At 37.2% G+C, this 15,000-nt stretch overlaps 1 protein-coding gene across 1 annotated transcript in view; it reads left to right on the forward strand.

The window, feature by feature from the left end:
• Window positions 1-15,000, forward strand: part of LOC123512254 (allatostatin-A receptor-like) — a 295,630-nt gene that overhangs the window by 267,563 nt on the left and 13,067 nt on the right. The window contains 3 exon segments of the mRNA XM_045268530.1: window positions 1,011-2,268; window positions 2,994-3,148; window positions 14,239-14,447. Of these exon segments, the coding sequence (XP_045124465.1) occupies window positions 2,119-2,268; window positions 2,994-3,148; window positions 14,239-14,447 (514 nt within the window). The 5' untranslated portion in view covers window positions 1,011-2,118.

Below are 15,000 nucleotides of genomic sequence, written 5' to 3' on the forward strand. Positions count from 1 at the left end.
CAAAACATCATTTATTTCTCTCTTATTCAATCCTGAATATTTTTTAGTTCCCTGAAAGAAAAGGAGGAGGAGGAGGAGGAGGAAGAGGAGGAGGAGGAGGAGGAGGAGGAGGAGGAGGAGGAGGAGGAGGAGGAGGAGGAGGAGGAGGAGGAGGAGGAGGAGGAGGAGGAGGAGGAAACACAACAAGGATTATTGATCTTTTAGCAACAATAACAATAACTTCGGTCTCGTTGATAAATTTGAGTCTTTCCGATTGCTATTTCTCTCTCTCTCTCTCTCTCTCTCTCTCTCTCTCTCTCTCTCTCTCTCTTTATACAAGGTAAACATGAAAAACACTAAAGATATTTGAGAGAGAGAGAGAGAGAGAGAGAGAGAGAGAGAGAGAGAGAGAGAGAGAGAGAGAGAGAGAGAGAGAGAGAGAGAGAGAGAGAGAGAGAGAGAGAGAGAGAGAGAGAGAGAGAGAGAGAGAGAGAGAGAGAGAGAGAGAGAGAGAGAGAGAGAGAGAGAAATTCCCTTTCAAGCTTCGTGTGACGCTCAAGTGGGTGAAAAAAAAATAAAGAACCTCATTTTTATTTAATTAATACCCAATTGAGTCCACCCTTCCTGTCACTGCTGGAGTCTTCTTGTCATTTGTCTTGTTCCCTTTTATCCTTTCTCCTTCACTGCCTCATTCTTTTTACCCGTCTTTCCTTCTTCTCTTTTACCTCTTTCCTTTCCTTTCAGCCTCTCTTCATTCTTTCAAGTTCTCTTCACTATTCTCTCTCTCTCTCTCTCTCTCTCTCTCTCTCTCTCTCTCTCTCTCTCTTCTTTCCTTCTTTCACTTTCCTGTAATTTCATTAGAGAGAGTAATCTAGAGAGAGAGAGAGAGAGAGAGAGAGAGAGAGAGAGAGAGAGAGAGAGAGAGAGAGAGAGAGAGTCACCCAGCTAATGTACTATAGCATATTCTTAGGCCTAACGTGAAAAAAATTAAGAGGCTAATCTTTTGTCCTTCCCTTTTTCTTCCACCCCAGATTGTCTCATCCCACGGAGCACCAGACACGGACCCTGGATCTTGGAAACTTGGAACCCGGAAGCTGAAACCCTGAGTCCTTTACCTGTAGCACCTGTGGACCTCATGTGTGACCTTACCTGAAATATTCACGAGCGAGGCCCCCATGCTCACCTGTACAGTGGCAGTGGCGGGAGATGGAATGAGAGAGCGAGAAGGCAAAAGCGAGAAAATACAGAAAGAAGATAAGAAATGGTAGAGAAATAGAAACTAGAGAGATAATTAGAGAGGATACGAATGAAAGGTTGAGAAGGGAAGGAAGATAGATGTGATTGAGAGAAATACTAGAGATAGAGAGAAAAAGAAAGATAGAAGAGGATAAAAAAGCAAAGAAACAATAACGAAAGAAGGTTTAGGACAGATGATAAAGAGATTACAAACGAAAACAAGCGGAAAATGTAACAAAAATACAAATAGGAACAAATATAAAAACGATAAAATAAACAAGAACTAAAACCAGACAGTAACTTGGGAATACAAATAGAAACATAACGAGGCAGAGAAAAAAATCTACATAGAAAAAAAACAGAAAATGAGATGAAAAAAATAAAGGAAAAAGAAAGTAACTGCGAAATAAGAGTCAGTTATCACTACGCATTAAATTGAAAATATTAAAAGTACAAAAAAGTGAAGCAAAACAAAAAACGTAGAGTCCATCAAGCGAAGGACAGGTGACGCTCAACACAAAAAACAACTTCCTCAAATCAATGAAGAATCAAAACTACAAAAAGCCAAATAAAAAAAATAACAATAACATATAAATAAAAAGAGCAGTGGACACATAGCACATCAATTAACAAGCCACTAAAAATAAAAAAAAAATAAGAACGAAACTGCAGTGAAACGAAGCAACAGTGAGAGATAGATTTTAATGGGAGACTCTAACAAACAGACGAACCTCTCAACTAACGCTCCCCTTGGCGATATTAGGAAGAAGAAAGGAGTAGTAATGCCAAAAACAAAGCTTCAATAGACAACACAACACTGGGGAAGGTCAAAATAACTAACAAAACACGGGAAATGTGAGGGGATTCTGAAGTCTTTTATTTGTCACCACTGGAGCTGCCAACATGGATATCGAGGGAGACAATACAGAAGTGCCCATGGATGAGGAGAATGGTATTGAGCCTTTCCTCACCTTCCTGCCGCCCTACATCCTCTGCAACACCACCAACTACACCAAACTCCCGCTGTGCAATAATGAAACGAAGGTGGTGGATGTGAGTACCTGACTGCTGTGTTGTGTCTTTCCAGTTTATTTGTGAGATTTTCTGGGAAGGTTTCTAATGTCTCAGTTTGTTTTTGTATGTGTGATTTGATTAACTTCTTCAGTACCATGACGCGTTTTTCAATATTCATTCTGCTTACTATTTGGTGATTTTATACAGCTTCAGAAACGTATGCGGAGATTGAAACAGTGAAGCCGTTGGGTGTTAATCTTTTGACCGCCATACACCCTTCCTAATGTAAATAAAATCGTCTAATCATACCCAAACTCAAAGTAAAAATGCGTCTTAGTACTGATATGTATTTAGTTTGACTGTTTATTTACATTTCTCTTTATTAATCTTAGTGTGCATTATTAAGCTACTTTTCTTTTATTCATCTAGTTAGTTAGGTATCTTATTTAGGTATTTCCTTCACTGATTAGGTTCGTTAGTCATAATTCACTAAAGTAATTCGTATTTGGGTCATAAGTTGCCTGCTTGGACAAAAAGAGAGAATAAAAGTTGTTGAGGACATATTTAACTTTTATAAATGCAACGGAAAGTTTTATGGTCTTGTTAATAAAGTTCGGGCTATCTCTCTCTCTCTCTCTCTCTCTCTCTCTCTCTCTCATTTAGGCCTATAAGCTTCTTCATTTCCAACCGTCACTCGCAGGTGCTCCACAATTATCTCTCCCTTCACTCGTCCCTTATTTCACGACAATATGCATCACCTTCAGGAGCCTGAGTTTGAGTATGCCTTCATCGTGGCCATCGTGGTGCCCATCATCTTCGGCATCATCGTCCTGGTGGGGCTTTTCGGCAACACACTGGTGGTCATCGTCATCATTGCCAACAAGCAGATGAGGTCCACTACTAACTATCTTATCTTCAGGTGAGACTTTATTCAGTATTTACAAACGCCTTCCTCTCTCACCACTGCAATTTTTCAAGGCCACAGACACGACTAGCAAGGTTTTCAAGGGTTTTTTTAATTAACAGCCTGGGAATCTTGACAATCTATAGCCAGAACTATAAAAAAGGCCCTTAAATGCACGAGTATCTTCACCTGGAGCCTTTGGATGGTGATGGTGAGAGAGCAAAGCGTTTCAGAATACCGAATTTTGTGTTTTTAGATAGAAAGTCTATTCTAGTTTTGATTTTCCATTTTTTTTTCTTCTCCTTCTTGTTCCTTTTTGTTCTTCATTTTCTAATTTTTTTTTCTTGTTCGTTCTTTTTTTCCTTCTTTTATTGCTTCTTCTTTTTATCATTGCCTTTGTTTTAGAAATTGTTTTGTATTCTACTTTTTCTTTTTCTTTTATCTTCTTATTAGTTCTTCTCCTTTATCTTCCCAATTTCTTTGTTTCATCATCGTTTTTTTTTCTCGCTTTTTTATCCACTTATTTTTTTTTTAACTCATCTTATCTTTATTATTTGCTTTCTTGAGCCTTTCTGTCTCATGTTGGTTATTTTTGCATTTTCAGTTTCTTACGATCTCTTATTTCAATTTAATATTTTGTTTCATTATTTTTTTCTCAATTATACATATATCCTTATTTTTTTCTTATTTTTAGCTTTATATCTTTTTCTTCCTTTCTTATTTTGTTTTTATTCTCTTTCCCAAGTTCCATGATTTTTTTTTTTTTGTATCTTGTTTGCTTGCTTTTATATTCCTTTATTCTCTTACTTTTTTTTTTTTAGTTTCTTGTCCATTCCTTCTATCTCCAAATACCTTTTTCTTTCACTTTTTTCTTTTCTTTCAGTTCTCTTGGTGCGTGTTAATCATGATGTTCTTTCTGTTTCACTTTCTTTCTTTGAGTTTTTATCCACGTGTCTGCATCATTAATCTCCTGGTGTTCTTTTCTTGTATCTCATGATTATTCTTCATTTCTGTATTACATGTTTTTTCCTTCATCACTTCCTCCTCCTCCTCTTCTTTCTCTTTATTATCATTATTATCATCATCATGCTTTCCATTCTTCTCATCATCCTGTTCATCCTTATTCTCTCTCTCCTTATCTCCCTCTTCCTCCTCCTCCTCCTCCTCCTCCTCTTCCTCCTTTTCTTCATTATCATTATCATCATCATCCTTTCCATTCTTCTCATCATTCTGTTGAGCCTTATTCTCTCCTTCTCGATCAATTTTTCTTTATATCTTTTCCCTCCTTCTACTATTCCTTTTGCTCCTGCTCTTCTTTGTCCTCTTCATCCTCCTGTTCCTCCTCCTCCTCTTTCTCTTCCTCCTCCTCTTTCATGTCTACTTCTTTTTTATTACTTCTTTCTCATCTTGCTTTCCTTTTTTTTTTCTTCTTACTCCTCTTCCTCTTCCTCGTCATCATTATCACCACCACTACCACCACCACCACCACGAACACACCTGACACACACCTGAAATACACCTGGAAGTCAACGGTTGCCTGCTTTGTACTTTTCACCTGCGTCACTTATCAATGCTTCAATCACCAACAGAACTAATGAAGTCGACAAGGATATGACTGCTTTATTCCATCATTCTTTCCACTATTTGTTTGCCACGTTTATTTATATGTGTTATTTATCATCTTTATTTTACCTACATTTTAATTGGCTGTCTAGATTTAGGACAACCATTTTTTTTTCCCTATCATAATTTTGTTGATTTTCGTTTTTTTCTTTTTTTATTTGTAATATTTGTTCCTTACTCGTAGTTTTTTTCATTTAATTGGTGATGCACTGCACTGACCAACTATTTTATAATGGCAGTTGGTTCACTTTTTCATATATATTTTTGCATTTGTTTATTGTCTTCTTTATTTTTGGGATTGATATTAAAAGTGAGCTTTTTTTTCATTTATTCACTTTTTTTTCTTGCTCTAAGTCTGTTCCTGACAAAAATAAATCAGCATTTGAAATTAAATGATATTAGCTATTTGACTCTGTAGACTGGGATTTATTTGCTTTATCTCTTCACTTGGTATTCGTTGACTTGTTCACCGGTCATCGCAATAGTTAATATTAAAAAAAAAAAAAACTGCACAGAAACTTGTGGCAATATACGACAAGAAGAAAAAAATCTTTTTCCGATAATTATGAGGCAAGTCACAGCTGTTGCACAGATAGATTCAATTAGCAATTTACTTGCGAAAAAGAAATTTACCTTATTTTTTTATAATACTTATAATCAGTACATTTATATCTATAGATGTATCTATTAAGTGTTAAGGATACTTGTATAAATCGATATGTGGGTAAAAAATTAAAGACACTATCATTCAATCCTTAACCTCTAAAATGAGATAAGTAAACAAATACATGAAATGAACAGATGAATACATAGAAACGAAAAAAAAAAAAAAAAATCAAGACTGTATCAGTTGTTTGACTGAGACGCCATTGTACCCGTATTCGTTCTTTCACGTCTTCGCCACGTGGGCTCAGCGACCGTGTGGATTCTGACCCGAGGGCGATGAACCGTCCAGTCCGCCCACCTTTTTCATTATGAGTGTGAGCAGCAAACAAAAATCTCATTAGCAGAAGTTCAAAAGACTTGTTCAACCATATAATAAAATAAATAAATATGCTCACTTATTCTCTATATATGAAGATTTTTGGTGTAGGGCGACAAGATGGAAAAATAATAAATCAATGAAAAACGTAATTTCATATATAAAGAAACAAAATAATGAAAAAAATATCCACTAAAACGCCAATACCTGAAAAGAATCACCTGAAAGGAAGCTCAATCACAATTCTGAGAAGTGTCCGTCCTCCCCAAGGAAGAGTTCAGGTGATGGTCAGGAGGAAATACTGAAGCCGTGGAGGAAGTGAACAGATTTCATTGATAAACTTTCCCATGCTTTTACAAGTTCTTCGTTTATGGATGCGAGCAAAATTTTCAGCTTTTCGTAGTTTCCTTCCACCGTGCTATCCTCTTCCAATCCCTCCGCCCCTTCCACCAATTCTATTACCTCCCCTTCTCCCCTTCCCTCCCAATTTGTTCTCTTTAGTTACGTGGAAAATTAATTATGTTTTGCTCCCCCTCCGCGTCTTTTTAGTATACAGTGTACACAGCGTTACCATTGTTTTCCCGCGTGTCTTGTTTCAATTACATTTACAACAACAAAAAACTGTTACCCTTCTCCCATTTTCTTTTGTGGACCTTCCCTCAATGGGGCGCTGGCAATAGTCTGGAAAAACTCAAACACTCACTAGTCGACTTACCTTTACACATACAAAAAAAACTGGTGTGAGAAATCTTTATAGAATTTGTGTTATGAAACCAAGTTATAAATTATTAGGAACATTTTTAGCCACTGTCATCCTGAATTGAGAGAGGAATATGGAAACAAAAATAGATAAATACTAGGCTTATTATCTCAAGTCTAGTATGTACGCCATGTTAGGAGCAATACTATTATTTTTGTCTTTGTTAGTTTACTTTTTAAAATTATTTCTACTATTTGTCTCGTTTTTTTTCACAACGCATCGGCGCCACTCATCTAGCTTAAAAACACCATTTCCGTTCTCTCTCTCTCTCTCTCTCTCTCTCTCTCTCTCTCTCTCTCTCTCTCTCGTTGACAATTTTTTTTCCATCCGCCTCGGGATTAATTTTTCATCATGAATGATCCGTAAAATAATTAGCGAACGCGCAGCAGCACCCGGCAAAAATATTGATAAGATAAAACATGAAGGCTAAAATCAATATTGACTTTATATCCTAATTGATTCGAAAAAAATGTGGTTTACTAACACAACTAATTAAACAGGTATAAACAAATGAAGAAATAACTACCTGTCTAACTACCTGGTAAAAATATGAAGAAAAAAAAACAAAGACATGAATAAATATAGAAAATGAACATATAAGAAAACACAGTAATATATAATAATTTTCCATATAGGTTGAAAATCAAGCAACAAAGAAAACAACAATCCATGTTAACCACTTCAGTTCCATGACACGTCTTATTTATTCAGGTTACTATTAGGCAATTTTATACAACATCAAAATCTCATGTGAGGTTTAAGATAGTGAGGATTCTAGACTATTAATTTTCAGATCTGCATAGACCCTTGCTAGTGTAAATAGAATCGTCTAATCATATTCAAAAGTCATGGTAAAAATGCGTACTGAAGGGGTTAAAAAATCATTAATTAGACACTAATGTCTTGAAAAGTAAATAAGTACATAAAAAAAAAACAAATAGAAAAAATGACTAAATGATAAAGCATAGAGTATTAATAAATAAATAATTAAACTTTCTAAGCGAAAATATATCATTATTACCTTTATAATCTCTGCACACTGGCTGATAATGAGAGAAATATTAAAAACAGGATAATGATAACGATGATGATAACAATAATAATAATAATAATAATAATAATAATAATAATAATAATAATAATAATAATAACACTAACAAAGGCAAGCAAAAATAAAGATTAATGAAATGTTTCCTTTTATATATATATAATTTTTCCAAAAATAGCGAAATACTCGTATAATGAGATGACATTATTTGCTTACCTGGAAATGAGAGAGAGAGAGAGAGAGAGAGAGAGAGAGAGAGAGAGAGAGAGAGAGAGAGAGAGAGAGAGAGAGAGAGAGAGAGAGAGAGAGAGAGAGAGAGAGAGAGAGAGAGAGAAATCATGTCACAAAAAAAGAGACAGAAAAAAAGAGAATAAAATGAATTAAAAAACAACTTGTAAGAAACCAGAGAAGGTGGAAGAGAGAAAAAGATTAAGGGAAAGGAGGAGGAAAAAAAGTAAAAAGAGGAGTGTGGCGGAGCAGGAAAAGGGTCAAAAGAGGAAAAAAAAAGAGAAGTAACAAGAGGCGCGGACCAGCGACAGGAAGGGTGGACAGCATTTGGTAGTAATCAAATAAAGATATGACGCTTGATTTTACACAACTTGAGCTTCACACAATGCATGAATGGGACTTTTCCGGCATGCACTCCCTCTCTCCTTCCTCTCTCTCTCTCTCTCTCTCTCTCTCTCTCTCTCTCTCTCTCTCTCTCTCTCTCTATCTATCTATCTATCTATCTATCTATCTATCTATCTCTCTCTCTTATGCACACACAGAAAGAGAGATAGATAGATAGATAGATAGATAGAGAGAGAGAGAGAGAGAGAGAGAGAGAGAGAGAGAGAGAGAGAGAGAGAGAGAGAGAGAGAGAGAGAGAGGGAGAGGACACCAAGGGACTGAAAATAACACTATCTCTCTCTCTCTCTCTCTCTCTCTCTCTCTCTCTCTCTCTCTCTCTCTCTCTCGTGGGTGTTATGGCGAGGAACACTTCCCCTCCCTCTGAGCGAAAACACGAGTATTGGGAATCAATCTGCTTATTCCCCCACCAAAACTCACACACCCACACACGCCTGCTTCCCTCTCGTCACGGTCTGTTGGGGTGACTATTACGACCATATTCAGCCATATTTCACCACGACAATTTTTCAAGCCCCACTTAGACAACTAGCTGGGTTTTCAAGACAGTTTCTCTTATGATCAATTAGAAATCTTGCTAATCCATCACCGAAACCATAAAAATACCCTTAAAAACATGAGTATCTTCAATTGGAGCCTTTGGAAATAGTCGTCGTGAGAGTGGAAGGCGTTTCTGAATAGGGCTATTAAAGCGATCGCAGGAAATAGAAGCAAGATTGGACAGGATATTTTATTTCCATCCCTTTTTTTCCTTATGATTATTTGCAGGTCATTTTTCCTATAGTGTTTTATTTTTTTCATTTTTTTCATATACGTTTATCTAATTTTTATTTCTTTTTCTATTCTTATTATTTTTTGTTGTTATTACTATTATTTTCATTATTATTATCAATTTACTAATTTCTCTAGTGTTTTTTTATTTCATTTTTCATATACCATTTATTTTTTTTATTTCACTTATTTTTCTATTCTTATTTTTTTTTACTATTGTTACTATTATTTTCATTATTACTATCAATCTATTGAGTTTTTAGTTACATTTATTCATATTTCATTAGCATTTTTATTTATTTATTGTGTTGTAATTTCTCTCTCTCTCTCTCTCTCTCTCTCTCTCTCTCTCTCTCTCTCTCTCTCTCTCTCTACATTCTACTTACTTACTCTCTCCTTTATCTCACTCTCTCTCTCCTTGCATTTTTTCCTCCCTCTTTCTCTTCTCTCCTCATTATCTCTCTGTCTTCTCTCCTTTCGCTTCTTCTGTTACACTTCCTCTTCATATCCGTTTTCCTCGTTTCCATCCACTCCTTCCTCCCTTTACACTCATTATCTCCCTCTCTTGCTCCTTTTCGTTCCCGTCAACTCGTTCTCCTTTCACCATCTGTATTCATTCCATCTTCACTTCTATTGTCTGTAATCACCTTCAGTTTTGTACGCAACAGCTGGTTCTTAAGAGCTTCCCTCGGGTGCATTACGCAAAAATGTTGTTACTCTGCTGCTACAACCATAAAAACACTTGAAAATCCCATTCCTTTCTCCTAGATTCTTTTGTAAAAGTATTTATCGTGTTCATAATGTAGAAATATTGTTAGTCTGTCACTACAAACTTAAAAGCAGGCTTGAAAATTTTTGTTACTTCTACTAAAACCTTATGGAAGTGTTTCTCTTGTTCATAACGTAGAAATATTTTTCATCTGTCACTACAAACTTAAAAACTCCCTTGAAAATCTGTCTTATTTCTACTAAAGCCTTATGGAAGTGTTTCTCTTGTTCAAAAGGTAGAAATTTTGTTAGACTGTCACTAAAATCTAAAAAACACTCTTAAAAAACCATGTCACTTCTTTTAGAGCCTTTTGTAATACCTTCCCTGGCATTAGCGTATAAATTTTGTCAAAAGCATTATAACAAACCAGGCTAATCCCTCTACTGAATTCAAAAGACTCTAGTTGAAGTTACACTGTGTTTTTAAGAGTATTTATATGTTTGTTGTGGGAGATTAACTAGTTTTCTAGATTACTAATAGGTGAAATACTTTTGTGAGCCAGACTGATCATCCTTTCTTGGAGGGGGGGGGATTAAGTCGTAAAGATAGAGCAGCTTGTTTTACTCTCCCTTCTCCAGAGTCTTTGTCCGAACTCATTACCCTGACACGATGTATTTCTATTGTGTGTGTAGCTACCGGATGCCCATTTACCCAACATTAACTTGTCTCTCTGTCTCTCTCTCTCTCTCTCTCTCTCTCTCTCTCTCTCTCTCTCTCTCTCTCTCTCCCTTCTCTCCTGGTCTCCGTCCCTTCCTGTGACATAACTTGTTTCTCCCGAACATGCTCTTCTCTCCTCTCCTTTTCCCTTCCTCCTCCTCCTCCTCCTCCTCCTCCTCGTCCTCGTCCCTTGCTTGTTCTCTTGAAGGTCCATCTGCAACTCTCTCAGCCTCCCTTCCTTTTTTTTTTGTGTTCCTGCCTCCCTTTATTTCCTCCCTGGCTGTCCTTGAACTCTCTCTCTCTCTCTCTCTCTCTCTCTCTCTCTCTCTCTCTCTCTCTCTCTCTCTCTCTCTCTCTCTCTCTCTCTCTCTCTCTCTCTCTCTCTCTCTCTCTCTCTCTCTCTCTCTCTCTCTCTCTCTCTCTCTCTCCTTGGAACAATAACTTTCCAGCAATCAACCTCCATCTACTGTCTCCCTCTCTCCCTTCCTCCCTTCTTCCCATCCTTCGCTGTGTCCTTCACCCTTCTAGTTAGTGGATCCTTTTTTTTCCGTCCATTCCCATACGGGTTATTGGTGTTAAAAGCCTTTCCCCCTCCTCCTCCTCCTCCTCCTCCTCCTCCTCCTCCTCCTCCTAGATTCCTCATTCTTCTAATACCTCGGTCACTGGCGCCTATTCTCTTAAAATTCCCTTCACTCAACCCTTCTCTCTCTCTCTCTCTCTCTCTCTCTCTCTCTCTCTCTCTCTCTCTCTCTCTCTCTCTCTCTCTCTCTCTCTTCTCTCTCAAAACTGTCAGCTATCCCTCCTCCTCCTCCTCTCTCTTCTCTCTCTCCTTCTGTCGTTCCTCTCTTCATCAACGTTCCGCCATCTTTACCCCTCTCTCTCTCTCTCTCTCTCTCTCTCTCTCTCTCTCTCTCTCTATTCTTCTTGCGCCTCTTAAACGCTCCGGTATCTTTAGTCTTCTTTTCTCCATTTGTTCATTTTTCCTCTTTCCTCATAAACAGTTGGCTATTTTTCATTTTTCTTTCCTCTCCACCTTATCCATTAGGTCTGTTTTTCTGTGTGTCTGTCTCTCTCTCTCTCTCTCTCTCTCTCTCTCTCTCTCTCTCTCTCTCTCTCTGTTCCCTTTCATTCATTTCTTTTTCTTTTTTCTCCTTCCAAACCGTAACATTTCAATTACTTCCTTTTCTTCACTTCCCTTTTCTTACCCAGCAGTACTTTTCTTTTCCTTGCTTTTCCTTACTTTTATTATCTCGTTCCATTTTTCTTCCTTTTCCTTTACTTTCCTTTAACTCTCCTTTCCTCACCTTTCCTTCTTTTCTATCGTTATTTTGTCACGCTAAGCTTTTCTATCCTTCGTTTCCTCAGCTTTTCTAGTTATTAATTTGTTTTTTTCTTTTTCTTTTATTTATTCATTTTTTTTGTCTGTCTTCTCTCTTCCCTCCCCCATCCGTACCTGAACCACTAAAGGCACGAGACTCTAACAAATCCTTTTATCCCGTACACTTATCCTTCGATGGACTGGTTCGAACACTCATCAACGCACACACACACACACACACACACACACACACACACACACACACACACACACACACACACACACACACACACACACACGAGTTACATATGACACTTCTTCATCACCTTTTGAAAGCCTGCACTACATAAAGGAGCAAATCAATACGTGGAATGTCGACCTGCTTTCTGATGAGGTTCCTTTTAAGTTTCTTTTCATGGTGTTGTGAAGTAGTGAGGTGAGTCACTTTAATTCTTGCTGCTTAAAGGGAAAGGTGGTTCTCAAACACTTATTTCTATTCATAAGTAGTGTTCTGTTCTCGTCCTCGTCTTTATCTTCATCCTCCCTCTGTCTCCCTCTGTCTATATCTGTCTAGCTGTCTGTGTACCTGTCTGTCTATCTGTCTACCTCTCTTTTATATTTACTTGATTACAAACTTACTTATCTATTTATCTATCTATCTGTCTGTCTTTATCTCTTTCTGTCTTTCTGTCTTAGTGAGTAGTGAGTAGGTAGTTGTGAGGTGAGTCGCTTTCATTTCTGCTGTTTATTGGGGAAGGTGGCTATCAAACTTGTATTTAACTTGAAAAAAGTACAATGAAACAGACGAAGAGAAGATTAGTGAGTAGTGAGTAGGTAGTTGTGAAGCGAATCTTTTCTTTTCTTCCTGTTTAGTGGCAAAGGTGGCTATAAAAACACTTTTCTCTATATTCTTGACTTAACTTGAAAGAAAAGAATGAAACAGGCGAAGAGAAGATTAGTTGTGAGGTGAGTCCTTTCTATTCCTGGTGCTTAGTGGGAAAAGTGTCTATCAAATTCTTATGTCTGTTTTTTTTGTCTTTATCTTGAAGAAAAAAATGAAAAACACAAGGAAAAAATCATTGAGTAGTGAATAGCTAGTTGTGAGGCGAGTCTCTTCTATTCCTAGTGCTTAGTGGGAAAAGTGTCTATCAAATTCATATGTCTGTTTTTTTGTCTTTATCTTGAAGAAAAATAATGAAAAAGACGAAGAAAAGATTAGTAAATAGTGAGAAGTTAGTTATGAGTTGAGTCCCTTTTAATTCTGCTGTTTATTGGGAAAGTTTGCTCTCAAACACTTATGTCTTTTTTTTTATTTTGTCTTTACCTTGAAATAAAATAATGAAACAGACGAGGAAAAGATTGTTGAGTAGTGAGTAGGTAGAAGTGAGGTGAGTCCCTTTTATTTCTGCTGTTTATTGGGAAAGGTTGCAATCAAACATTTACGTCTATTTTTCAACTTTTTCATCTTTTAACTTGAAGAAAAACAGATGAAGAAAAGATTATGTAACTATTTCACTGACAAAAAATAATGAAACAGACGAAGAAAGGATTATAAGGCTATTTTACATTCAAATCTCCTTAAAAAAAACAAGAAATATAACTCAAATGTATCACTGGATGATATTCTGTGAATCTGTGAAATATCTAGTGTTTTAACAAATCAACTAAATTTCAGCACACCTCTTTATTCTTTTCAGTGCGATATGCATAAATTCACTCTACTTAAACCAAAGTAGGATATATCTTTCATTATTCATTAGAAACAAAAGAATGAAGAGGAATGCATTTTGTTGTTTCTAGGCAGTATGATGTTTGGAGAAGGCTGTAGGGCGAGAAGAAATACCCCACAGAGATTAGTGGTTATGAAGAGATGAGAACGGCACAAATTGGCCTCTCTCTCTCTCTCTCTCTCTCTCTCTCTCTCTCTCTCTCTCTCTCTCTCTCTCTCTCTCTCTCTCTATCTATCTATCTGAAACAAGTTGAGAGATACCATCATTATTATTTATTTTACCTATGTATATATTTTTACTATTTATATTTTTCTATTTTTACTATATATTTTACTCTCTATTTTCACTATTTATTCTTTTCCCATAGCCAGTCTCTCTTTCACGCAAACAACACACGGTGGCATTCAGTAAACCATGACCAAATTTCATCCTGCAGTTTAACCACGGCAAACTCACCCACTCGACTTGCTCACTTATATTTTACGAGGAACAAGTTAATAGGTTCTTTCTCTTTCACTTTTCCCCCTTGGTAAGCCTCCTTCACATTAACCTCTCCAGTAACATGACGCGTTTCCGTATTCATTCTGGTTACTATTTGGTGATTTTATACAGCTTCAGAAACTTGTGTGTTGGTTGCAATAGTGAAGACTCTGGCCATTTATCTTCTGACCTCCATAGACCCTTCCTAATGTCAATAAAATCGTCTAACTATGTCCAAAACTCATGATAAAAATGCGTCCCCGTACAGAAGGGGTTGAAATAAAGTAAAAGCTAACAAGACCACATTAAATGACCCAAGGCACACTTCCTCCTACAGCTTAGCCATGGCAGACTTACTATTCATCGTTTTCTGCGTGCCGTTCACCGCCTCGGACTACATCCTGCCCTCGTGGCCCTTCGGGAGCATCTGGTGCCAGACGGTGCAATATCTCACTTACGTCACTGCCTACGCCTCGGTCTACACACTCCTGCTCCTCTCCCTCGACCGCTTTCTGGCCGTGGTTCACCCGATAACAGCCCTCAGCAGTGAGTATTCATGGCCGAGACAATGCTTGTGTGTGCTCCTCATTCAAAGGGACACACACACACACACACACACACACACACACACACACACACACACACACACACACACACACACACACACATACTATGCTCTTATACATTCCTCGTATGTAAGTGACACAGACATTCTATATTTAACCCCTTTAGTACCATGACACATTTTCATATTAATTCTGCTTAATGTTTGGTGATTTTATACAGCTTCAGAAACTTATGTGGGGATTGAAATAATGAAGACTGTGGCCATTAACCTTTTGACATCCATAGACCCTTCCTGATGTCAATAAAATCATCTAATCTTTCCCAGAACTCATGGTGAAAATGTGTCTCAGTATTGAAGAGGTTAAACAAAAGACAGACAGACAATGTTTGCACATATTGCTCGTCCAAAAGTAACAAACAGACTATTTTCGCATGTATTCCTCTGCAAAAGCCACACAGACAGACACACAGATACAGAAAGTGTACGTACAATGGACATTAAAAGAAGGGAACAAACTTAAGGACTGAGAGC

The sequence above is a fragment of the Portunus trituberculatus genome, chromosome 33 (genome assembly GCF_017591435.1).
Source record: "Portunus trituberculatus isolate SZX2019 chromosome 33, ASM1759143v1, whole genome shotgun sequence".
NCBI lineage: Eukaryota > Metazoa > Arthropoda > Malacostraca > Decapoda > Portunidae > Portunus > Portunus trituberculatus.